At 33.0% G+C, this 24,917-nt stretch overlaps 4 protein-coding genes across 4 annotated transcripts; 2 read left to right on the top strand and 2 right to left on the bottom strand.

The window, feature by feature from the left end:
• Positions 1–585: 585 nt before the first annotated feature.
• On the top strand, positions 586–6,151 carry LOC105773248 (glycoprotein 3-alpha-L-fucosyltransferase A). Its single transcript, XM_012594976.2, has 7 exons — positions 586–1,156; positions 2,326–2,486; positions 3,278–3,519; positions 3,596–3,700; positions 3,775–3,931; positions 4,912–5,139; positions 5,622–6,151. Exons 1-7 carry the CDS (start codon positions 767–769, stop codon positions 5,875–5,877), a joined length of 1,539 nt encoding a protein of 512 aa, XP_012450430.1. The 5' UTR covers positions 586–766; the 3' UTR covers positions 5,878–6,151.
• Positions 6,152–7,261: 1,110 nt separating this feature from the next.
• On the bottom strand, positions 7,262–10,252 carry LOC105773236 (protein CYPRO4). The gene is made up of 2 exons (XM_012594962.2): positions 8,556–10,252; positions 7,262–7,776 (listed from the first exon to the last, which is right to left on the bottom strand). Exons 1-2 carry the CDS (start codon positions 10,152–10,154, stop codon positions 7,495–7,497), a joined length of 1,881 nt encoding a protein of 626 aa, XP_012450416.1. The 5' UTR covers positions 10,155–10,252; the 3' UTR covers positions 7,262–7,494.
• A 2,262-nt stretch (positions 10,253–12,514) lies between these two features.
• Positions 12,515–15,076, bottom strand: LOC105773225 (uncharacterized). Its single transcript, XM_012594944.2, has 7 exons — positions 14,918–15,076; positions 13,888–13,954; positions 13,659–13,781; positions 13,480–13,563; positions 13,287–13,373; positions 13,109–13,200; positions 12,515–12,741 (listed from the first exon to the last, which is right to left on the bottom strand). The coding sequence occupies exons 1-6, from the start codon at positions 14,983–14,985 to the stop codon at positions 13,114–13,116; spliced, it is 516 nt and encodes a 171-aa protein (XP_012450398.1). The 5' UTR covers positions 14,986–15,076; the 3' UTR covers positions 12,515–12,741; positions 13,109–13,113.
• Positions 15,077–16,475: 1,399 nt separating this feature from the next.
• On the top strand, positions 16,476–23,529 carry LOC105773220 (putative leucine-rich repeat receptor-like serine/threonine-protein kinase At2g14440). The gene is made up of 7 exons (XM_012594932.2): positions 16,476–16,630; positions 17,453–18,002; positions 19,728–20,191; positions 21,529–21,667; positions 22,582–22,653; positions 22,865–22,933; positions 23,454–23,529. Exons 1-7 carry the CDS (start codon positions 16,540–16,542, stop codon positions 23,527–23,529), a joined length of 1,461 nt encoding a protein of 486 aa, XP_012450386.2. The 5' UTR covers positions 16,476–16,539.
• Positions 23,530–24,917: the final 1,388 nt, after the last annotated feature.

The raw sequence follows: 24,917 nt of genomic DNA, 5'->3' as shown, positions 1-24,917 counted from the left end.
TGGATAAGATGATGATACTTCGAAGCTCAATTAAAAGTGTTTTGAAGTTAAAGGATGATTTTGTAATTTTGAATCATGGTTTTAAGATGTTCCATGTAATTGACCCTTCATAAATTATAAATAAAGATAAAAGGAACCTTTAGTATGTGTATTTGGTACATTTTCTCAACTTGGTCCCTAAATTTAAACTCAATTAAGGTGTGATGATATAGCACTCCAAATTATATTATGTCATCCCTAAAAATATATTATAATAATTAACGAAATCCAAGTTCAAGAATCAAATTGAAAAAACGGCCAAGTTTCGGGACGAATGTGGACCAAATAAAAATTCATGGACCAATCCTTCAAAAAGAAATATGGACCAAGATTAAAAATAATATCAAATTTTGAGGACTAAATTATACTTTATCCCATATTAATATACAAGTATTATAAAATACTATAAATATGATTTCTCAAAGTGTTATTCTTTCGTAATTTTATTTAATCCTCTCCCGCCACCACCCCTAACTAAGTCTATTCGCTGCTACGGCTCGCCAGCAGCCGAAGCCGAAAACCGGAATATCCGACTCGAACGGGAAGCCCATGCCAACGTCAATGCCTTTTTTGAACGACGAAAAATGTTCGTCCGTCCATTAATTCACAAACAAGCCATTACTATTCAAATTTTATCTTCAAATTTTCATTTTTCATTGACGTCGAAGTCTTTATTTCTCTAATTATTTCGTGATTTCTCCCCTTAAAACTCGAATTAAATCGAGAAATGCCAAATCTAAGAGGATCAAGAACCCATGAAGGGTTGCCCATTTCCGATGCATCTCCCATATCCGTTTCCAACAAGAAAAGATGGTCCACTTTGATGCCATGGCTCATCGCCCTCGTCGTCATTGCTCAACTCGCGTTTCTGGGTCGTCTCGGGAACGCCAAAAACGCCACGTTTTTCCATTCGTGGCCGGAATTGTTCCGTACACAGCACTCTTCTAGTGGTGTGAAAGTCGCCGGCGTTCGAAATTCCGGGATTCGAGGTTTGGGTGGTCATCGTAACTCAGGTGTGGAAACCTGTGAGGAGTGGCTTGAGAGAGAAGATACACTGGTTTATTCAAGGGATTTTAACAAGGATCCAATCTGGATTTTGATTTCTGGTGATAAGGAGGTTATTACTATTACTATTATTATTTTTCGTTTAGATTTTTTAACCTTTAGCTTTTAAGATTGTGATTCTTTTAGTGATTTGTTTGTGAAATTCCGAGGTTACTAATAAGCTCTGTTTGTTTATTTTTATCATAATACATGAAATGCAGGTGATATAATGTTCTTTTTTTGGTATTTTTGCTTTTGAGTGAAGATCATGTCTTCATTGCATTTGTTTATGGCAGGCAGGCATGCATGCATGCATCATGTATGTATGTATATATGTCTTCATAGCCTGTCTTAATTGTGTGTATATGTATGAATGGATGGATGCATGGATGAATGGATGGCTGTATGCATGCATGCATGTATGTATCTTCATAGTATCTGTTAATTGCAGAGGAATAACCTTGGAAGTCAGACATATATGTATTTCGCTTTATTCGTAAATTGGTCCTTAAACTAGACCCCATTTTTAAGATTGGTCCTAAAGTTTTATTTTTTGTCAAAAGTGATCCTAAACTATCAATTCTGTTCCATTTTACCTGAAATGTGTATGGCATCCAATAAAAACATGTCAGGTGTCAACAAAAAAGAAACACTTTAAGGACCAATCTGAGAATTGAGGTATTGTTTAGTGACCAATTTACTATTAAAGTCTATATATTTACATGCATATATATATATATAGGTTAATCCTAGAGATTTCTTATATATACATGTTTATCCTAGACATTGTCTATATAATATATATATGTCTTCATAGCATTTGTTAGAGCTAGAAGAACTATCTTGGAAGTCATATACATTTATATATTAATCCTAGAGGTTTCCAATATATATAAGTTTATCGCATTGCCTATATGAATATATCTTTATAGTATCCGTTAGCGGAACTATCTTGGAAGTCATATATATATACATATATTAATCCTAGTGGTTTCCTATATATATGTGTATATATAAGTTTATCCTTGACATTTTCTATATTTTCTTCTAATCTAGTACATTAGGAAACTTGTATATTATTTTGCTAGTTCCCTCTAAATGTTCTCCTAATTCTGCATATCATTGTTTCAAGCTTGATGATGTTTAGAACTTGAACTTATTAGTTGGCTTTCGGGACTTAAAATCCGATTTAAGTCGTTATATCCTTTTTGAATTACTGACTTCAACTTCTTGGTATTGTAGGACTTTAAAACTTGTGCCGTGAATTGTAGCTTCAGATCCAATTGGAGTAGGAAAGCTGATGCTACTTTTAAATTGCCTAAAAAATCTAAAGCACCTAGCGTGCATCGTTCTATGGAATCGGCTTCCTACTATGAGGAGAATAATATTACTCAGGCACGACGGTGGGTAAGCACAATCTATGATGGCTTTGGTTGTATTTGAAATGATCATGGATTTTACCGTTAATATTGCCTTACTCGTGCTGCTCAATTCTGTTAAATACGATGTTTGCTGTGAATTACCCGTAGAAGCTTATGATCTGTGGACTATAAACTAACATGTTTCTGAGAACCTAGGCTCGTTGACATGGCTTTACCATTATACTTCTAATGTGCTTATCTTTTGGATATGTTAGGTATAAATGAACCCGATATTCCCCCTTCAAACCGTTGAATATGTTACTAGTCCAAAGTGGGTTCTAGTTAAATGCGATATTTCCTGTGAATTACTCTTAGAAGGTATGATCCATGGACAATAAACTCGATGGTGCTTCAACAACAACATGTTTCCGAGCATCTAGGCTCATTGACATGGCTTTACTGTTATAAGATTCTAACGCATACTTCTAATGTACTTCTCTTTCGGATATGTTCGGAATAAATGAACCTGATATTCCCCCTTCAAACTGTTGAATATGTTCATAATCCGACGTGGGTTCTAGTTAAATGTGATATTTGCTGTGATTACTCTTAGAAGCTATAATCTATGGACAATAAACTCAATGTGATGCTTCAACGAAAACATGTTCCAAGCATCTAGGCTCGTTGACGTGGCTTGACCGTTATGAGATTTAACACATACTTCTAATGTGCTTTTCTTTTGGACATGTTTGGTATAAATGAACCTGATATTCCCCCATCGAACTATTGAATATTGGTGTAAAACTAATGGTTTTCTTTTTCTATGAATTTAGGGATGGTTTTGAGATTGTAATGACAACTAGCCTCTCGTCCGATGTACCTGTCGGATATTTTTCTTGGGCTGAGTATGATATCATGGCACCGGTGATCCCGAAGTCTGAGAAGGCTCTTGCAGCTGCTTTCATTTCTAACTGTATGGCTAGCAACTTTCGTTTGGAAGCTCTTATGGAGCTCGAAAAGGAGAATATCAAGATAGATTCTTATGGTCGTTGCCATAAAAATCGTGACGAGAGAGGTGAATTGAAGTATTAAACTTAGTATATTTTTAATTCAAATATGAATCCGTGTTTATATTTCATTTAAATTTGCAGTGGACAAAGTCGAAATTCTGAAACGATATAAGTTTAGCTTGGCTTTCGAGAACTCGAACGAGGAAGATTATGTCACGGAGAAGTTTTTCCAATCTCTTGTTGCAGGTATGAACATTACGCTCCGATACCGTTTGGTTTTAGTTTCATCGTCAGATTAATGGAAATGGTAAATTTTGTAGGAAGCGTACCCGTGGTGATTGGTGCACCAAATATCGAAGATTTTGCTCCTTCTTCCGATTCATATTTACATATTAAGGACTTGAAGGATGTTCGATCCATTGCAGAACAAATGAAGTACCTTGCAGGAAACCCGGACGCTTATAATCGATTATTAAGGTGAATACTTTACCATACGGAAATTGTTTCTTTGATGGCCAGAATTATAATATGATTTCTTCACGAGGAATCTTGTGGTAAAAGTACCATGGAGGTCCTTATATTTTATATTAGGAGTAGCAGTCGAATTTCATTTAGTCCCTATACGTTAGATTAAAGAGTAAACTGGTATTTTTATTAAAAATTTTGATCCATTTCTACTATTAAAAATTGGTCTCTATACGTCAGAATTAGAGGTGTTCATGGGCCGGGCGGCCCGGCCCGGCCCGTCCGAAATATGGGAGGGTTTGGGTAAAAATATAGGCCCGAAATATGGGCTTGGGCAAAAAAACGAGGCCCGATTAAAAAACAGGCCGGGCCTCGGACACCACTTTTTTGGCCCGGGCCCGGCCCGAATAATAAATTTTTTTATTTTTTATTTATTTTTTTAATTTTAAAATACTTTTTTTAATTTAAAAATTTTTTTAAAATAATTTTTTTTTATTTTTTTAATTTTAAAATATTTTTAAAATACTTTTTTTAATTTTTATTTTAATTTTTAAAATAAATTTTTGGTATTTATTTAAAAAACGGGCCGGCCCGGGCCCGGGCTTATGAATTTTTTCCCAGGCCGGGCTTGGGCAAAATTCTAGGCCCATATTTCAGGCCGGGCCCAGGCCTAGGACCCGGGCCAAAATTTTTTTCTGAGCCCAGCCCGAACCGGCCCATGAACACCTCTAGTCAGAATATATCAAAATAAGGTACACATAACACACCACATGTAATTGTTTGATTATTTTGTCAGTCATGCTAGTTTTTAACCATAGAAATAGGTGGAATTTTTAACAGAAATAATTAGCTTGCTCTTTGATCTAATGTATAAGGACTAATTGATTCCATTTTTGAGTAAAGGGGATAACATGCAATCTAACTCCTAATACAGGGACATCCATGGTACTTTTACCAGAATCTTGTTAACAATGAGATATGAATGGGTTTAGGTGGAAGCAAGAAGGCCCGACCGATACTTTCAAGGCCCTTGTCGATATGGCTGCGGTTCATTCGTCGTGCCGTTTGTGCATTCACATAGCAACCACCATTTGGGAAAAAGAAGAAAAGGATTCCGATGCCAAGAAACGTCCCTGCAAGTGTAACAAAGGATTAGAAACCGTATATCATTTATACGTACGGGAACGAGGGAGGTTCGAGATGGATTCAATTTTCTTAAGGTAGTATAGCTCTTGTACTCTAGCTAATATTAGTACTGTTAAGGGGGGGTTGGCTCTCGTTTTTAGAGAAGTCTTTGAAGTGTTGTCCACTAAGTAGCCGATCAAACCCTCGAACAGAGGTATTATTCCTGAGATGTCTATGCTCGATTTTAGCCTTGGGTTTTTGTCTCCCTACTCCGAGAAAAGCCTAAAGGGGTTCACGGAGGGGGTTCGAACCCCTACCCTTAAAGGGTCTTAGTGGATAAGAAGACTACCGCCCTTTCTCGAAATAGGGAGACAAAAACTTAAGGCTAAATCGAGTATAAACACAATAGGAACAATACCTCCATTTAAGAGTTCTGTCGGCTTCTCAACACATAATAATTCAAAAACTTCTCACCAAAAAAGAGCCGACCCCCCTTAACAAGTAAAATGTTTGCAAAACTGTTATTACTGATGACAAAACAAGACGAAATCCTTATTTTTCCGATATCGATGAGCAGGTCCGGCAATATGACCTTAAAGGCCTTGGAGGTTGCGGTTCTTACGCATTTCAAGTTTCGGAAACACGTTCCTATTTGGAAACCGGAAAGGCCAGAAAGCCTTCGAGGTGGAGATGAACTAAAAGTACACAGAATATATCCTCTTGGGTTGACACAAAGACAGGCTTTATATACATTCAAGTTCAAAGGGGATGCTGATCTTAAGAACCATATCGAAAACAACCCTTGCGCGAAGTTCGAAGTTATATTCGTGTAAGACCGGTGGTTTCCGTTATCTCATCTTCGAGCACCGATGATGGATTCCTGATATCGATGACGGTTTGCTGAGGAACATTTCCTCAAAGATCAAAGGCAGCCTCATGCAGCTTATGAATTTTATCCAATGCTTCTTTTTGAATTATGTTTTCATTTTAGATTGATAAACTGCCAAGTTATAGTTGATGAGCAATGATCAAAATTTTTGGCTGGTATTAATCAGTACCGTATTGGTGAATGTATCGGTATTGTTTTGGTACCAGTACAATTTGGTATATCGTGTTAGTTTTTGTCGGTACTTTTTAAATATTTTTCATATATATATTAATATATATTATATACATATATGCAACTATAAAATTTAAAATTAATTTAAAATATTAAAATATTGTATCAATCAGTACGTGAAAATGTACATAGTACGCATTGGTATCGGTCAAAATAGGTTAAAATGCACCAAAACGGGTCGAAGTTTTGATCAAAACGGAACATAAATTATTTAGTACTAATTTAGGATTAAAACATATATTAAATGGTATGATCAGTTATTATGATTCGTACCATTAAGTTTTAGCTTCAAAATTTTCATAGCATCATTAATTGTGTATTAAGTCTATTAATTTTGATAAATAATCAAGAGAATAAATAATATTTTAGAAGTAAAAAAATAAAAAAATAAAAATAATCGATCATAAAATATTAAGTAATTAGATAAAATAACTAATTATTCGAATACTGAATCAAAATTTTACCTACAAAGAACTATTTATTTAATATTTCATTGTCATTGACATAATATAATCATATTTTTTTTGGTGTCGAAAACAAGACTTATTAAATAACACTAAAATATGATTTTTTCCGTATAATTTTTAGATGTTATTCGAATGAAAGTATATTGCTAATGCATATATTTATCATATTAAATATTAGTTTTAATTGGTATATAATTGAACCACAATTCAAGTTTCATACATATAATTCAACAAATCAAAATTTATGTATCAAATTATACATTAGACCAAAGCTTATATATAAATTTAATATTTATCCCTAATTATTATTATATTTAAAATAAAATCATATTTATATATATTATATTTATTTAATTAAAAACTTGAATTTTATTATTTTTAATTTATCTAATTATATTAAATGATTTTATAAATTATAATTTTATTAATTAATAATATTTTATTTAAATTGAATTTTTGAAAGATATAACTAAATTAATTAATTTCACATTAATATACTATCATGTTAATTAACATTACTTTTATTACTATCATATAATAATATTTATAAATTATTATTCTAATGTCAGTAATATAATTAACAATAAAAAAATTCCTATAACAAAAACTAAGTTATATTTAAGACAAGGCTTGAAAGAGATAAAAGAGAAACTCATGTACCATATATTATTTACAAGTGCGTGAAAAGAAAAACAATCACACTGTTGTTCAACAATCCAAGCTTTTTAACCAATTACAAGATGCAGAATCGAAAAAAAAATTTTCTTAATACAAACACAAAGCATATGATGTGAGCGAATGTCAGATATGGATAAGTTTCTCTTTACGTATATGAAAAGTAAAATCCTCTACTTGGGCAAATGTCATCCTCTGCCAGAGAGGCTAATAGAGCTGACTTTCATCGGAGTTGCCACAACCAGCGGAGCTTCGGGTGAGTTACTAACGGCGAAGTTGTCGTGCATGAATCGACTCTCTACGATAGATTCGTCCTTCAATACGATTTTGTAGCAATAACAGCTCTTGAGACCCTGTTGATTCCGGTAGCATTCGTGAGCGCTGTTCTTCACTTGCTGGAAATCCCATATCACGCTGAATTTCCCCACGGTTGCAACTAGGTGTCGCTCCTGTTTACCATTCTCGGTGACCTGAGAAAGAGAGTTCAATTAGTGGGTCAGTTCCGAAAGTTATGAATGTCATGTAGTATTGAAGTTACGAAAATCGAAAAGAAGCAACGTAAATGATCATTTAAACTATCCAACGTTAATGAATCACGTCCAAGGGAGACTATGTTTTATACTCAATATAAAGCATGCACAAAGGCCTAGCCAGAGCGACTTTGAGTCCATGGTGACCAGTCCTAGAGGTCATGGATTCGGAATGGGAATCAAACTATGAGATCTAATCTCCCATTGTCGCTCGATAGCTTAGAAAAGGAAAATTCAAGTTCATAATGACCGTTTCATATCCCGGAGACTGAACTCTATTAGATCTAATCTCCTGTTGTGACTATATAGCTCAGATATCCGAGTTATAGTGACTGCTCATATTGGTCATGAATCAAGAACGGGAATTGAACTCTACGAGATCTAATATCCAATCGTTCTTCAATAGCTTAGAAAAGGAAATTCGAGTTCATAGGTGACCATTCATATTGGTCATGGATCAAGAACGGAAATTGAACTCTACAAGATCTAATCTCTGATCGTTCCTTAGTAGCTTAAAGGTGAAGTGGTCGGAAGCGTTAAAGGTAAATAAAACCTAATACACTAAACATCAGATCCCAAAAACCTAACCCCTAAACAAAAATTAGAGCATAGATGTGAATCTTAAGTCCTAAACAAGAACTGTAAACCCTAAACAAAACTGGAAAGTGAAAAACGATGTAGCAGAAAGCAATTAAATAAAGGTCAGTCTCGATGTTTACCCATGAGAAATGTCCACCATGGAACTTATTATTGTTCCCAGCTAGATGTGAATCCAGAGGAGTCAACTTCAACAATCTGGGTGCTGGAATTTTATTCCCCATTCTACCACTAAACCCGGTTTTTGTCTTCCCGTCTTTATCTGTAAACAGAGTGCAAATGAGGACCAGATACGTATCAGTTGTGCCCAAAACCCACTTCCCATCATAGGTAACATCCACATGAGTGATCGGTGAACCGAGACCGGGAAATGCAGTCTTGGCCTGCCTCATTGATGTCTTCGAATACAACCGAATCTTCCCGTCAAGTGATCCGACCACAATTGACCCATCTCCAGTGCTCGCAAAGCACTGAAAATTTGTCCCTCTCGAGAATTGATGCCCTTGAGACCAATGCAAAACAGGTGAACCACTTGTTGCAATGTTTTGAACCATCCCTTTTCTATCTCTCATATCCCATTGACACAGCCTATTATCATCTAAACCCAAAAATGTCGATTCCGAGGGATCCAATTGCGACCCTTTGGTATCGTTAGTGATATCTCTCATTGTGATATCGGCACCGTCTTTCTCGAATTTCCACTCCGTGACAATCTTCCCTGTCTCGATATCAACCTGCTTGAGCCCTGTTGCATTCGGTTTCCCTTCATTCTCTGGACTCATAAGCATCATATTCCTTTCGGCCCTCATTAACAAAGCCTTTTTGGGAGTCGAACTCGACGGACTTCCTCCGATTCTCGAACCACCAGCATCAAACTTAACACAAATTCCTTTCCCATGAATCCCACGGTTAAAGTTCCTATAAACTTGAACACCCAAATCATTAACCAAGAAACTATTATCCAATGCACCTAAAGCCAAACTTTGAACACCTCCATTAGCAGCTTCTTCAAACTCTTCCATCAACTCTCGATTCCCTTTAACCGGAATTGAACCCGAGCTCAGATCATCCGCGTCTTCCCACATGGAATCATCGGCCACCTCGGGTTTCATCCACCCAATAAATTCCTTTCCATAAACCTTAACCTTGTTCTCTTCACTAGCTTCCATACCATAAACATTCTCAAACAAACAATTCTGAAATTGAGTAACGAAATTCCTATACTCTTCATCACTTAAAAACTTCAAAGCCCAAACAGCTTTATCCACAAAATCGACTCTCTTCTGATCCCCTAACATTTTCAATTGCATTTCAGTCGAAACCCTAACCCTAACTTTCGTTCCTACTTCCAAAACCCAACAATTCTCATCATTATCACCATTTTCCTTAGTGAAACTATAAGAAGTGAGCTTTTCAGAGATTACCCATTTCGCTTTGGGTGTGTTCCCGCCTGTATGAAGGTAAAGCTTAACTGGGTTTTTGAGATTATGGCTTGATTGCTGAGAATTGTATTTCAATTTCAAGGATTTGAGCTTAGCATCGATATCGTCGAGGCTTTTCTGAGTACCTGAAGAAGTTGAAGTTGAAGATGAAGATTGAGTGTTTTGATGATCGCTTAAAGCGTCGTCGTATTGCTCCTCCTCCTCCTCTTCTTCTTCTTCATAGCCTTCATCGGATTCTGAATCGGTGATCCGATCTTCCCTGCTTTGAGCAGTGCCCATTTTAGGACCTTAGTGAATTTCAAATATAAATTGAGGGACTAAAGAGCAAAATTCGAAACTTGTAATAGCTTTATGATTTTGCCGATGGCACATTTCAAACAAAAGGAAAGAGGCGATTACTGTATTTATAGATCCGACTTTGACACTTTAGTCACTGGCTAGTACCGGTTAATACATCTTTTTCTTGTTTTCTTTATTTTATTTTGCTTTTTATTATTTTATTTGTGAATAAATTATTAGATTCCTCTGTTCTTTTCTGTATTTATTAAAATAACAGGGACTAATTTAAAAAAAGTAAGGAATTTGAATTTGAAATATTATTGGTGGTATTTTTTATTTTTAATAAGTAAAAAGCAAAAGGATTAGCTAAATTTGATATTAAAACTACACTTATATAATACGATTAATTGAATTAGTTTCACAAGTAAAAAAATAACAATTTAATTAAAAATTAATTAAATTTTATTAAAATAATAAATATTAAAATAATATATTTTTATCTTTTATTATTTCGGAAATAATCTAATAAAATTAAAACTAACAAATTAATGATATTAATGGAGTTAAAAATTATAAAATTAATTATAAATAAAAATATAATTAATATTAATGCACCATGCTTTTGAGTAGTTGAGAAAGTAACCGGATATTATCGGTTAGCGGTTAGCTACTTAGCGTTAATATAACGTGGCGCGAAATCTTAGCAGCGAAGTAAAATGCCACGCTGGAAACTTTGGATAGTACGCAAATGTAGGCAACCGCGTCGCGTTACAAAAAGGCCGAATGTCAAAAAATTAGCAGTTAATACGCGTTTGGATCGCGTTTAGAGAAACTCCAAAACATGATGAAAGCTTTGGATTTTCCTTTGGGTAAATTACTCTCAAGGTTGCTATACTATTCTAAAATTACAAAATGATTATTAAACTATTCTAAAATTTCATTTGAGTCCTTAAATTATTCAAAAGTTTTATTTAAATCACCAAAAAGCTCTATTAGCAAGCTCTAAGAGACAATTCAACAATTGGTATGACGAAATAAGTAACACCTATTGGCAAGTAAAATATATCTTAGATCCAAATTGACTTGACAATCAATGTCGAAGATTGAAAAAAAAACTACTTGAATTTTAATTTACAAATTTGTGACGTTCAAAATTATTTCATAAAGAAAAATTAAACTGTAGAAGGAAAAGGAAAAAAAGAGCTTTGAATTGATGAAGACGATACAAGGAAAGTCATACATCAACAATTTTAATCGAGTAACTTAGATAAAAACTTTCGAATAGTTTAATAAGACGGTAACCATTTTAAAAAAACTTTTTGAAGTTCCAAAATGTAAACTTACTAATAGTTTAGTAACTTTAGGTGTATTTTTACCCTTTCCTTCTTTTAACTCTAAAATAGGATTAATTACATCAATATCCTTAACTTATGACTCAAATTCTAAATTAGTATCAACCTTCAAAAAATTCGATTTTCTCATTAAAGAAATTTGGGAATAAATGATAACAATAACATCCAACAATCAGACTCAAAGATGGCATGAGAGCATCCTTGGTCTTTAGTCCTCAAAACATTAGTAACGTAACAATTAAATCCTTAGACACTAAATTCCAACTCAAATTTAACATAAAACACATTTAAAATACGTAAATCTAATTGAAAACTAGTGTGAACTTTTGTATAGATAGTTTGAAATTGACGCGTTAAAAAAATAACACTACTACTAATTTATCGACACCGTCTTTGCCATAGTCAAGTCCTCCATGTTATAGGTACACATACATAACCAACATTTAGCTCCTAAATTAATGACTAGACTGACAAATACTTTGAAGACACAATTAAAATGTTTTAAAATTTAAGAACCAATTTAAAATCTAGGTGTGTAAATGAGACATTGATGCTCCGAGTTATTCGAGTTTCACTAAAAAAAAAATTTCAAATTCGATTCAATAATTATCAAGCTAAACTTGAGCTAGCACCATCCGAGCTCTTCATTTTAATATATTTTTATATTATGACATTTTTATTCTTATTATATAGAAAGAGGTTAATTATGAACACGCTCGAGCTTGAATATGAACGAGCTTAATTGAGTTCGAGCTTGAGGAGCTTGATTATCTTGAGACAAGCTCGAGGCTAGGAATTGATGTTCAAGTCCAGCATGAGCTTGCCACTATTCGGGGCTTCGCTTGATTACACCCTTGGACAATAGCTAGGAGATATTTGATGCAATTAACCCTTTCTACTATACAACGTGGATTTGATGGTATCAAGTACAAATATGTATCTAATGCAGGTCTTTTCCCTAAATTCTTTTATATATTCGAAGGATCATACCATACTTATATCTAAATATTTATTGAACATGAATACGAACATAAATATTTAAAGAAAAAAATCCGAATAACATAAGTTTGAATTTTAGAATACATTGAATTACATTACCATAATTTCCAACTATTATTCTCCAAGCCTTTATCATATTCTAACTAATAAGAACAGTTTTAACAATAAATACCTTGGCATTTACATTTCTTTGCTCTCTGCTCCATTTTTGTCTAAGAAGCAATGCCTGCTGAAATCTGCATTGTAATCAGGAGTGAAGCCCGGAATTTTGTTTAGGGGGCCAAAATAAAACTATAATTTTTTTTTTTGGGAGGGAGGGGCAAAGTTAAAACTATTATGCTAAAAATACTTAAATTAAATTATTTATTTTTTAGAGGGGCCGAAAGTTAAAATTTTCTATTTACTAATGGCTTAAAATGCTTAAAGTTAATGTTTTACTTATTAGAGGGCCTTATATTGCAATTCTACAATTTGGCCAAGGGGGGCTTGTCCCTTCTGGCTACGCCTCTGATTGTAATCATAGAACACTAATCTCCGTGGTGAAATGACACAGAGGAGATGCATATACGAAACGGAAAAACAACAAAAAATATGGGAACTCACTGATCTCATAAAGCATCTCGAGCAGCAATTCGACATGTTATGGCGTCTGCAAGAGTGGATATGCCTAGCTCGGGGCCGGATATTTTGTAGTGCTGAAGAAAACCCGAAAATGATAAAACGACCATCAGAAAGATAAATGTGAGGAGAGCAACAAAACATTGAGATCGATGTCGCAAACCTTTTGTATCTGAGCTTGGTCTGCTCTTCCTTCAAACTCATCTAAATCGATCTCTTTTCCATTGATAAGCTTCTCCACAGCTTTCATCTATGAGAATTTTAGTAAATCGTTAACATGGAGTCAATGGGATATATCTACGTAAAGAAAATGAGTGAATAGCTCAACACAAAAGATGCATACGATGTAGTATTACCTCATCGGGAGAAGCGTTAAATCGAGCGGCAAGGACATACCTTGAACTTTCAGAAATACCACATCGTTTCAGGGATTCGGTGATCTGGAAACAATCATCGTTTTCTCAGTTGTTAAATATTGAAATAACAGAAAATCGGGTAATGAACTACAGAGTCAGAAATGGTTCAAGAAGATTACATGCTTAGACCCAGAGTAATTGTAAACAAGTTCGGAATGGAGTGTTCGTGTAGTCAACGACTCACGTGACTTGGAAATAAGTGTCTTATGCGCTGCTGCTAGAACTGGAAAAACATCCGGAATCTGTGTCGATCATCCATACACGTGAAATCAGTGAAACTATATGAATATACATATATGCATATATATATCTGTAAGTTGACAGAAACTATAAACTCGGGATTCATACAAGTGATGCATTAAGAAACGCAACTTCAGGATCAAGCGTTCCGGCTTGCATAGAGTCTAGGAGTTCCCTGCAAGATCACAAACAAAATTTAGGAACTCAGTTTATAAACGAAGTCTCAAGGCATTTTGCATCAATGAGACAATTCTGCTTGCAAACTATTTACGTGTCTTCTCAAAAGAACTTGAACTCGGCTCAGTCATTGTTGAGTCTAACCAAATTCAAGTATTCTGATACTTCTTAGAGTTGAGCTTTTATTATTGTTATTATATATGTTTTATTTTTCAATTAGTATTGAAAAATTTCAACTCAAATTCAAACTCGAGTATAAATAATCGAGCTTGAAGTCGAGCTAGGGAATCAAGCTCATCTTTTCCTAGGTAAGCAAACCTACTCGAGTGAGCTCAAGTGGCTCGATATTTATCTCTAATTGAACTGAAGCCGAGATTCTAACATCAAATTTTGAAATGAGCTCGAGTTTCTTACGGTTTTAGCTTGGCTAGACTCAGTTACACTGTTATCAATCATCCAATGCTAGCATATAAAAAAAACTCGAATATTTTATCTCGAATTAAGCTCGAAATTTAAAAACGAAGCTCGATTAGACAAGCTTCAAAGCTCAAATTTCAAAATGAGCTTGAGCTTTCTTATAGTTTTAGCTCAACTCCACTCAATTACACCATTATCAATCAGTCAATGTTAATATATATATATATATATATATATATATATATATATATATAAACAGTATTCTCTAAAAATTCCCATTACAAAGAGCTTCATGGAGTGAGAAAATTCCCAAATACTCTAAACAGGCCAATGGAAATATGAAATTGAAACCCAAAAATATCTCATATTGGCTAAAACAGATCAAACAATTCATGATTTCATTCAATTATCAACAAAATTCGAGAGTTTAGCAAGATTTAAAACCGTATTTTTTTTTTTAAAAAGAAGAATTTGGAAACTAGTGCATAATTCTTTCATTAAACCACAAAATAAAGGCATTGAGATAGAGAAAGGGAGAAAGTACTTGGAGTTGGTGACATCAGCGAAGAGGGCAAGCGAGAGAGTGTTGCCATTGATTTCAAAGACCTTCATTTCTGCTCTGCAAAAACACTTGACAACTAGAGAAGCTTGGAAATGGAAGCTAGGGTTTTAGCTTCATCGTCAAATCTGCATTATAAGACCAATACGGTGCGTTTGATATGGAAAAAAGAAAGGAAAGGGTTAATACCATTATACGACCTCAAACTATGATTCAAACTCTAAATTGATCCAAAAACTTCAAAACGTTTTAATTGAATCCTTAAAGTATCAATATCATATGGGTGAAGTCCTTTTGCCAACCTAGCAATTAGATTTAGCATTAAATGACAACTCAAATATGGATGACATATTTAACACACGTGGATTAAATTGTAAACATGTATGTATCTACTCAAATCCAATTTGACCATGAGATAGGTTCATACATGTTTACGATTTGATTCATGTATTTTAAATATGTCCCGTTTCATACCTAAATTGACATTTAATGACTAAATTAAGGTTAGGTTAACGGAATGGCATGATTAACACAATAAAAACATTTTAAGACTTAATTAAAATTTAATGATCAATTTAAAATCTTAGCGATAATTGAGAGACATTTAGTGTAATTAATTCGAATGACTAAGACTTAAAAAAAAAGGAGGAGGAATAAGGTTTGAGTAAATGTAAATTTAATTTCACTAGACCAATCAATTGAGTCAACGATTCAATTGATTTGATCGATTTTAAATTTATAGAGCAAAATAAAAATTAGTGATTAACCGATTTAATCAATTTATGAATTTTAGTAAATTTTTATTTTTAATTATCGTTGAATTGATGATGTGGTCGGTTCAATCACCAATCCAATTTTACAACATTGATATTTCATTAAATGCAAAAAGGTTAAAATATGCTATAAGTATCTGTACTTTTGAAGTTTTAGAATTTAGTCCCTATGCTTTTATTTTCTAGGAATTTAGCTTCTTTACTCTTGATTTTAAAATTTAGGTCCAATTATTAATACTTTTAAATATATTTTGCTAAATTTGCTAGTATGACGTTTTGAAATAATAAAAAATACTCACTTGGTAGTCATGCAATTAAAAATGATGTTATAGTTAACTTGAATTTAATAAAAATTAAAGTGTTAACAATTTGACCTAAATATTGAAATATGAAAGATAAAAAAAACTAAATTCCTATAAACAAAAGTACAAAGATTAAATTCTAAAATTTTAAATAATATAGGGACTTATGGTATATTTTAACAAAAAAAATATTTTTACAATTTAATTTTACCTTTCGGTTTTTCTGTGAACATAAACCTGTTCTATTTATAACCTCATTAAACTACTAATAATGGGTGGATTAAATGCAAAAACAACAATATTACTTCAAAATTAGTGGACTGAGGATGACATTGACCTGGTCAACCATGTTTCACCATGGATTCTTTTGAAAATTGAAAATTTTCTATCTTCATGCATACCTCCTTTTCTTTTTCTCTTTCTTTCCCACCAAACAAACAAAAAGTAAAACACAAAATCATCCAAATACCCCCCTCACCTTTTCTTTTTTATGCCTTAGAAAAAAAGAATCTTTTTTGAAGGGTTTATCTTCATGCCCTTCACAAATATGTCTCTCCCCATCGTCCTGCTCTCGCTGGTTAGCATTCCCTTTTTGGCCCATTCAGCCCCTTCTCAGCCTAGAGGTAAGCATTACATGCATGCATACATACATATATAACATATGTTTGTACATATTAACACATTTTACTAATGGCACCATTGTTAATAGAGAAATAGATTGGGGATGTTAATATTTGAAATTTAAGATATTTCTTAAGAAATGGTTGAGAAAATTAATAATACATGCAAAGCAAAGGCTTGGTTAAGGGGTAGGCAATTGGCTTGGAGTTATAAAGTGGTATAATATTAACTTTAGTCCCTTTCAGTTATAAAGTATTCAATTTAAGCCCTTTTTACACAATTCTTTTTACTTTTGGTCTCTCCAAGCTTTAACATTTTTATTTTGACGCTCAACACTGAATTTTGGCTTCATCCGTTATGCAAAATCTCTTTAGGATTGGGGGCAAAGCCAAAATTGTGTTAGGGTTCGAAATAAAATTAAAATTTCTTGGGGGCAAAGGCATAAATTTTATACTTAAAACAATGAAACTAAAATATAATTTTTTTAAAGGACTAAAAGAGCTATTTAACCATTTGAACTAAGGGACGCCAAAGCCCCCAAAATGGTAAATTGATTATATAATACCTTCAAAATTTATTAAATCACAAGTTAAATTTTGATAAAATTATTTTTGACACTAAAAAAATTTATTATTCATTTTAGTCCCCTAAAATATATTTTTTTCACCCCTTGCTACCGCTAATTAGAAAAAAAGTCTAATCATACTAGTGTTGGACACTAACACCCAAGACCAAGTAAGAAAGCTTGATTTATGCAAATATTTGTGTGCCTTTTTAATTCTCCCGTACATGCATTCATGCATGGCCGACATTGATATACGCAGGCACGTTGGTAAGCTGCGGCTCGTCGACGAAACAGTCAATACCCGACACCAGCCTCAGTTACATCCCCGACGACGGCTTTATAAACGTTGGGAACAAAACAACTCTCGAAAGCAATGATTTGCTGCCGATCCTATCCACGCTACGATATTTTCCCCAGAAATCGGCGAGGAAATATTGCTACACGTTCCAAGTGATAAGGGGAGGGAAATACTTAGTGAGGACGATTTATTTTTACGGAGGTTTCGATGGAGGGAAACAGCCGCCGGTGTTTGATCAGATCATCGGAGGAACAAAATGGAGCGTGGTGAACACGACGGAGGATTACGCCAACGGGATGTCGTCGTATTATGAGATTATCATCGGAGCTCATGCGAAGACGTTGAGTGTTTGTGTGGCGAGAAGTAATCAAACGGCGGCGAATTCAAGCCCGTTTATATCCGCCATTGAAGTTCTCTCGTTAGAGGATTCCATGTATAATTCTACTGATTTTCGTACCGAAGCGTTGGTCGCTGTTGCGAGAAGTGCGTTTGGGAATGAAGATAGCATAAGGTAATGATCAGTATTTTTGGAGTCGGAAAGGACCAGTCGGTTGGACCAAGAACCGACCGGGGTATCGGTTTAGAATAAGGAGTCAGATTGATTGAATTGGCTTTCTCTATTTTTTTAATTTTTAATTTTTTAATAATTTATTTAATTAAATCGATTGAACTAAGAATCGATGGTCTGTCCTGTTCGACCATCGGTCCAATATAAAAATCATGGTAATGGACAATCAATTTCGGGTTTAATTTGATCTAGTCGAGTTCAAGCAGCAAGAAACTCAAGCTCAACTTAGATTTTGAGGCTTGAAGTTTAGGTTGTGATTGAATTTTACTTTTAAAGATCTAGCTTGTTTGCTTGGACTCATTCAATTAAGCTCATTTACATAGCAAAAACGAGCTTAAATCTTGTGTTTGATTTTAAGCTTTATTATTTGTTCTTGAGCTCAAACTCGAGTTTGAGTTTGAATTGACCATTTTCAATATAGAATAGCTCAAGAGGTATACTTGAGCTGCTTAAGCCTGATTCCACAATGATTGAGTTAATTTTCAGTGAGTAAATATATATTTTTGTACTTAAATTTAGTTTCAAGGTTCAAATTGGTATATAAATTTTTTTTTCTTTTTCTAATTAGGTATTTGAATTTGGCTTTAAGGTTTAATTTGGTACCTAAATTTTGTTTTGGTCCAGTAAGATACCTGAACTTGGCTTTTTGGCTCAAATTGATACTTAAATTTTGACTTTTCTGTCCAAATTAGTACTTATAGTAAATGACTTATTTCAACCAATTTGAATTATAAAGCCAAGTTTAGGTACTTAATTGGACAAAAAAAAAAAGATACCAAATTGAATCTTAAAGTCAAATTCAAGTACCTAATTGGACCTCCAAAAAACCTTATGTACAATTTGAACCTTGAAACCAAATTAGGTGCCAAATGTATGTTCACCCATTTTTAAACTTGAGTTCGAGTTCAACTTGAGATTTTTAAATACTATTAATTGAAAATGAAGAAAAGATAGATTAAGCTCAAGAGTTACTTGAGTCAAATATTAAGACACTCAAGTTGCTTGAGCTTGACTCTATAATGATTATGTCAAAATTCAATACTAAGTTTTAAAATAGCTTGAGCTCAAGTTGTACTTATTTTAAAAGTTTTCGAATAAGCTTGCAAACTGCTCGAGTCAAGCACTAGGATGCATTCAATTTTCTTAACTTAACAATGATAGTTGAATTTGAAAATTTTTTAGTCATTTACACAAAAATATCTTATATTTGAATTTATATAGTCTTTAATTTGGTAAATATACCATGGAGGCCATTGTAATAAGAGTTAGAGTGCATTTTGTCCTCTCTACAAAAAAAAAATAGACAAATTAGTCACTATAAGTTAAATCAAAGAGTTAATTGGTTATTTCTGTTAAAAATTTCATCCATTTATGCTATCAAAAACTGGTGTAGCGTGCCATGTGTATCTTATGTTGATGTACAAAAACCAGTTTTTAATGGTAGAAATGAATGGAGTTCTTACCATAAAGACCAGTTTGTTCTTTGATCTAATGTATAGAGACCAATTTATCCAATTTTTTGAGTAAGGGAAGCAAAATGTAATCCAACTACTACTACAAATCCTCATGTTAATTTCACACTTTGATTTTGTACTGCACATGAAAGATAATATTATAGGCTCCAAAAGATTTTTTTTTGTGGTTAAGTGTGTTATCTTTTGAACCTAGCTTTCCAGATGATCCATACTACCGATTATGGCAACCATTCACAGACAAGAACGAAGTCGTTTCGACCCAAACAAGTGTAAGCAGTTCGGATTTTTGGAACAAGCCACCGGAGAAAGCGTTCTCAAAGGCGATCGCCGCAGGTGTGGGGAAGAAACTCGAGATTCAATGGCCGTCAGGATCACTTCAGAGCACTAGATACTACGTTTCACTGTATTTCCAAGACAATCGGGCGGCGAGCGCCAATTCTTGGAGAGTGTTCAGTGTTGCGGTAAATGGGAAGACTTTTTACAATAATCTTAATGTCTCAACTGGCGGCGTGACTATTTATTCAGCGGAATGGCCATTGTCAGGGCCGACTAAAATTACCTTGACTCCTGACGCTAAAAGCTCCGCCGGGCCGTTGATCAATGCCGGTGAAGTTTACCAGATTCTGCCTTTTGGTACAAGGACTCTTGCAAAAGATGGTAGTTTTTTTCCCCTACTTTTAGTAGTTGAATATGGATACGAAGATATTATTTTTCAAAAAAACTCGTCAAAAATGGTAAGAGTATTAGGGAGGTCTTTGTTTTGGGAGTCAAATTGCATTTTTTGGTCTTTCTACTAGAAAAAAAATGCAAATTAATCTTATCAGATCAAAGAGCAAATCAACAATTCTATTAAAAGTTACATCTATTTCTACTGTTAAGAGCTGGTCCCTATACTTCAGCATGAGATATACGTGGCACACCAAGTGTCACTATCTGGTTATTCTATCAATCATGCCTGCTTTAATAGTATAAAGGGATGAATTTTTTAATAGAAATGACCAATTTACTCTTTGATCTAACGTTCATGAACTAATTTGCTTATTTTTTTAGTAGAGGAGGCAAAATGCAATCTGCCTTCTAATATAAGAGCATTTATGATACTTTTACAAATAAATAACCTATCAATTCTAACTCAAATCCGAACTTGACTTGATTAACCTAAACTCAAAATTGACTTGTCAATAACTCAAATCCATCTAGTCCAAACCTAAATCGACTAGAGCTCAAAACAATCTAAATATGAAGTGATTAGAATATGAAATGATCTAAACCCTTAATGACTTCAACTCGAAATTTCGAGCCTTTGACTTGAATTACCTGAACTTGAAACAACCCAAACCGAAATGATTATTCAATACCCAAATTGATCCAATCCAAAATCAACCGTATCCACCCAATTAACATAAACACGTTAGTAGCATCCAAAATGCAATGCGTAACGTATTTCTAAGTGATATGAAAAAGAATTTAGCAATTTAATCATTGTCTTGTTTTGGATTTTGATTTTTCTTGGTAAAAGTATCATAGAGGTTTTTGTATTAGGAGTTAGATTGCATTTTGTTCCTTACTTTAAAAATAGGCAAATAAGTCCTTATGCGTTAGACCAAAGTGTAAATTGGTTCTTTCTGTTAAAAATTTCATCTATTTCTACTATTAAAAATTGGCGTGATGGAAAGAATAACTAGACAGTTACACGTGGATTCTACTCATTCTAGCATACAAGGATCAATTTTAATAGTAAAAATAGATGAAATTTTTAATAGAATAACCGGTTTGCTCCTTGATCCAACATACATGACTAATTTGTCTATTTTTTAGTGGATGGCAAAAATTACAATCTGTAACTCCTAATACAAAGATTTTCATGATACTTTATTTTTTGCTGATTTTTCTTTTATTCACTTTTAAACACGATAAGTCGAGTTTTTTTTTTAACTTAATGATATTTTTTTTTACTGATTTTAATAATATGAATGCCTTTTTGGATTTCCTAGTGGCAGTAATGGAGGAACTGGCTAGAAACCTCGACAACCCTCCACTTGATTGGGTAGGTGATCCATGCTTGCCCCAAGAAAACTCATGGACCGGAGTTTCTTGTTCCATAAAAGATACCGTTGCTAGAATTATCTCTTTGTAAGTTATTTCGAGTTTTCATTTGTTTTTTTTTTTTATATTATGCATGTTTGTTTTACGTTTCATGTTTGGGGTTCGTAGTTGTACCTCTCATATTATCTTGAAGATTCGAACTTACGTTCTTTTCTTGAGAGTGTAATGTTTCTAACATTCATATCTAATTTTTAGTTACTCAACTAGGTAATGAGGTATATTTTGGTATTTGTAATTTTTTTATTATCTATTTTGGTACCTAAACTTGACAACTAAATTTATTTTGATCCTTGAACTTGAAAGTATAAAAGTTTGACGGCATTACACTATGAGATTGTGCCTAATTTTCAAGTGATGATGTGACATAAACCTAGAGGGACTAGTGTTTTAATAACTAGACCAATGATTGAATCAGTTAGACTATCGGTTCTCGATTCAATTAGTTTGATCAGTTCAACTACTAAACTGATAATAATTAATTAATTAAAATTTCATAAAAAAATATTAAACTGGTTCAACTACTGGTTTTTGTCCCTTTTTTTTTTTACTAATTTTGAACGGTTTTTGATTAAATCAATTCAACCCCTTTGATTGAACCAGTATATTATTGGTTCTTGGTTCAATCAGTCCAACCAATCAATCTAGTCTCATTCCAAAAGCACTAGTCATGTCATTAAATCTTAACAGAATACAAGTTTAGAGACCAAAAATAGATTTAGTTGTCAAGTTCAAATACCAAATTGAATAAAAAAACATAGGTACCAAAGTGAACCTAGTTATCAAGTTCAGAGGTCAAACTTTATATTATCTCAAAAATTTTGAACATACTTATATCAAACACGAAGACACATACCTATATTCAACACTCGTATTTGAGTATAAATAAGCATAATATCTAAAAAAATGTGCTAACTTCCTTTTAATTTCTTGATGATATGAAGGGATCTTACAAATGCTGGGATATCTGGCACTCTACCTCTAACTATAGACAATTTATCTACACTCCACCATCTGTAAGTAGACTAGCTTCTTCCATTATGTTAGAGATGCGCATTCGTTTGGTTCGGTTTTAAAATTTTGGAAATTAATTAAAACAAAAAAAATTAGTAAATTTGTTTAATTGAGAAAAACAACCGATTAAATCAAGTAAATCAATTAGTACTTGTCTTGACTCACCAGTTTCACATATTCATTAATTCATTAACTGAATTTTTTTGTTTGCAGTTGGTTAGGGGGAAATAAATTCTCTGGTTCGATCCCCGAAATGAATTCGTTGCTTAAGCTTGAAACTTTGTATGTTCTTTGACAAAAATGCCCCCTCTTATATGTTCTTATTTGGTTAAAATATGTTTTAATCCATTTACTATACTCAAAATTTTAATTTAGTCCTTGTATTTTAATTTGACATAATTTAATTTCTCTATTTTAGTAATATTATCAATTGGGCCGAATACTTAATAATGTTAATTGTTCCGGTCAAAATGATAGTGTGAATTTTTTCGAAAACACACCTTCCAGGATCAGAAAAGAAAATTCAAGTCAACGTATGAACTGGAAAATGGTGTTTTCAAGAAAAAAAATCCACATCAATATTTTAACTAGAATAATTAACGGTTTTAACTATTTTGATTGACTAATAAATTTATATATAAAAGTAGAAATATCAAATTATGCTAAATTAATACAGAGATTAAATTTCAAATTTAAGTACGGTAAAAGAACCAAAACCGTAATTTGAGTAGCTTTTTTTTTTCTTCAATTGATTTGATTGCATTTGACATCTATGTATTTTGCACATTGTTTTCCGCGGAAGGCATTTGGAGAACAACAATTTTACTGGGGAAATCCCTCAATCATTAGGGAAACTTCCTTCTCTTCGTGAAGTGTAAGTATATGTAAAACCGCTAATTGTGTTAATATAATGAGTCATTCGAGCATGAAGTTAAAAAAATAAATAGAAATCTTTTTATGAAGTAAATTATATTATTATAAAGATATATTTTTCTTTTTTATATTTTTTTTATATAAAATTAATAAAAATATTCATATTGTGAGGTTTGACCCTAAAATAATATAATATTCGGACCTTCAATTTTATAATTTCAACCAAAATCTTATTTGATTCTTACGTAATTTCTTAATAAACAGTTTGATTTTATTGATATTTTGACAGGTTACTTCAGAACAATAATCTTGATGGTTCAGTTCCTGATCAACTTGCAACGAAGCAGGGTCTAAAACTTCAGTAAGAATATCTTGTTTCAGTTTTATATTCGATATTTGTATTTGACACGTAATTGAGGATGAACATGGAGATATAACTCTCCAAAGACCTTTCAAATACATTAAAAAAAAAAAACTTAAAAAGTTCGAACTATCCAACACACATACAGAAGTGTCCATAGGCTAGGCTGGGTTGTGGTCAAGTTCCAAAAAAGAAATCAATCCTAAGATTATTTTTGGCCTGGTCCGAGGCATGAAAATACTTGACCAAATTTGAGATAAGCCTATTGGGTCGGGCAGACCACTCGACGCATGGATAGAATCTAAAACCAAATGACCTAAACTTGAAATTGACCAGAACAAAAAACGATCTGAACTCAAAATAACCTGAAACCTTAACATCAAAATTGACCCAACCCACCCGATTAACCAGTCTACTCTAAGGATCTTCTAAGAAATACCCATATCGAACATATGCTCATTTTCATTTTATAATCACACTCAAATCCGAGTAATCGAAAATCTCGAACCAATCCGACTTACTTCATCCAAAGCTTATAACAAAGTATTGAGCCTCATTGATTGTGCTTTCTATTTTCAGGGTGTCTCCTGGAAATCACCTTTCAAAATGAATGAAAATGGATCTAAAACAACTACCAAAGTCTCATCACCCAACAAATGATGTAATTTTCTTTTTCAAGCAATGATATTAAAATCCAGCTCAATGGAATATTGTATCTACATAAATAAATGTTTTAATACAATATTCAAATATTTAGTATTATTTATTATACCAGATATTAAATTATATAATATTAAAATTTCCAGAAATTGTGTTACTTAAATTATATAATATTTAATATTATATAGTAAAATTGCATTTCAACCCCTTCAAAATAAAAACAAATTAATTTTTTGTCCTTTCAAAATGATGAATCATAAGTTAATATATTATAAAACCAAGGGCTAAGATAGAAAAGAAAATTTAAGGGCAGAATTGAATTATAAATTATTTGGGCTAAAAAGCATATTTTACTATTATACTAATTTATAA

The sequence above is a fragment of the Gossypium raimondii genome, chromosome 1, assembly GCF_025698545.1.
Source record: "Gossypium raimondii isolate GPD5lz chromosome 1, ASM2569854v1, whole genome shotgun sequence".
Taxonomy (NCBI): Eukaryota; Viridiplantae; Streptophyta; class Magnoliopsida; order Malvales; family Malvaceae; genus Gossypium; species Gossypium raimondii.
The sequence above is the reverse complement of the archived record's forward strand: the minus strand, read 5'-3'. Positions and strand labels throughout refer to the sequence as shown.

What these genes read in the sequence shown, in the direction of transcription:
- LOC105773248 (XM_012594976.2), top strand. Translation starts at nt 767, where the DNA reads ATGCCAAATCTAAGAGGATCAAGAACCCATGAAGGGTTGCCCATTTCC. An exon ending in TAAAAATCGTGACGAGAGAG is followed by an intron (nt 3,520 to 3,595) that starts GTGAATTGAAGT and finishes TTAAATTTGCAG; the next exon opens with TGGACAAAGTCGAAATTCTG. An exon ending in ATGGATTCAATTTTCTTAAG is followed by an intron (nt 5,140 to 5,621) that starts GTAGTATAGCTC and finishes ATCGATGAGCAG; the next exon opens with GTCCGGCAATATGACCTTAA.
- LOC105773236 (XM_012594962.2), bottom strand. Translation starts at nt 10,154, where the DNA reads ATGGGCACTGCTCAAAGCAGGGAAGATCGGATCACCGATTCAGAATCC. An exon ending in ATGGTGGACATTTCTCATGG is followed by an intron (nt 7,777 to 8,555) that starts GTAAACATCGAG and finishes TCTCTTTCTCAG; the next exon opens with GTCACCGAGAATGGTAAACA.
- LOC105773220 (XM_012594932.2), top strand. Translation starts at nt 16,540, where the DNA reads ATGCCCTTCACAAATATGTCTCTCCCCATCGTCCTGCTCTCGCTGGTT. An exon ending in AAGGACTCTTGCAAAAGATG is followed by an intron (nt 20,192 to 21,528) that starts GTAGTTTTTTTC and finishes TGGATTTCCTAG; the next exon opens with TGGCAGTAATGGAGGAACTG. An exon ending in GTTGCTAGAATTATCTCTTT is followed by an intron (nt 21,668 to 22,581) that starts GTAAGTTATTTC and finishes GATGATATGAAG; the next exon opens with GGATCTTACAAATGCTGGGA.
- LOC105773225 (XM_012594944.2), bottom strand. Translation starts at nt 14,985, where the DNA reads ATGAAGGTCTTTGAAATCAATGGCAACACTCTCTCGCTTGCCCTCTTC. An exon ending in GCTGATGTCACCAACTCCAA is followed by an intron (nt 13,955 to 14,917) that starts GTACTTTCTCCC and finishes GTGATCTTGCAG; the next exon opens with GGAACTCCTAGACTCTATGC. An exon ending in ACCAAGCTCAGATACAAAAG is followed by an intron (nt 13,201 to 13,286) that starts GTTTGCGACATC and finishes GGTTTTCTTCAG; the next exon opens with CACTACAAAATATCCGGCCC.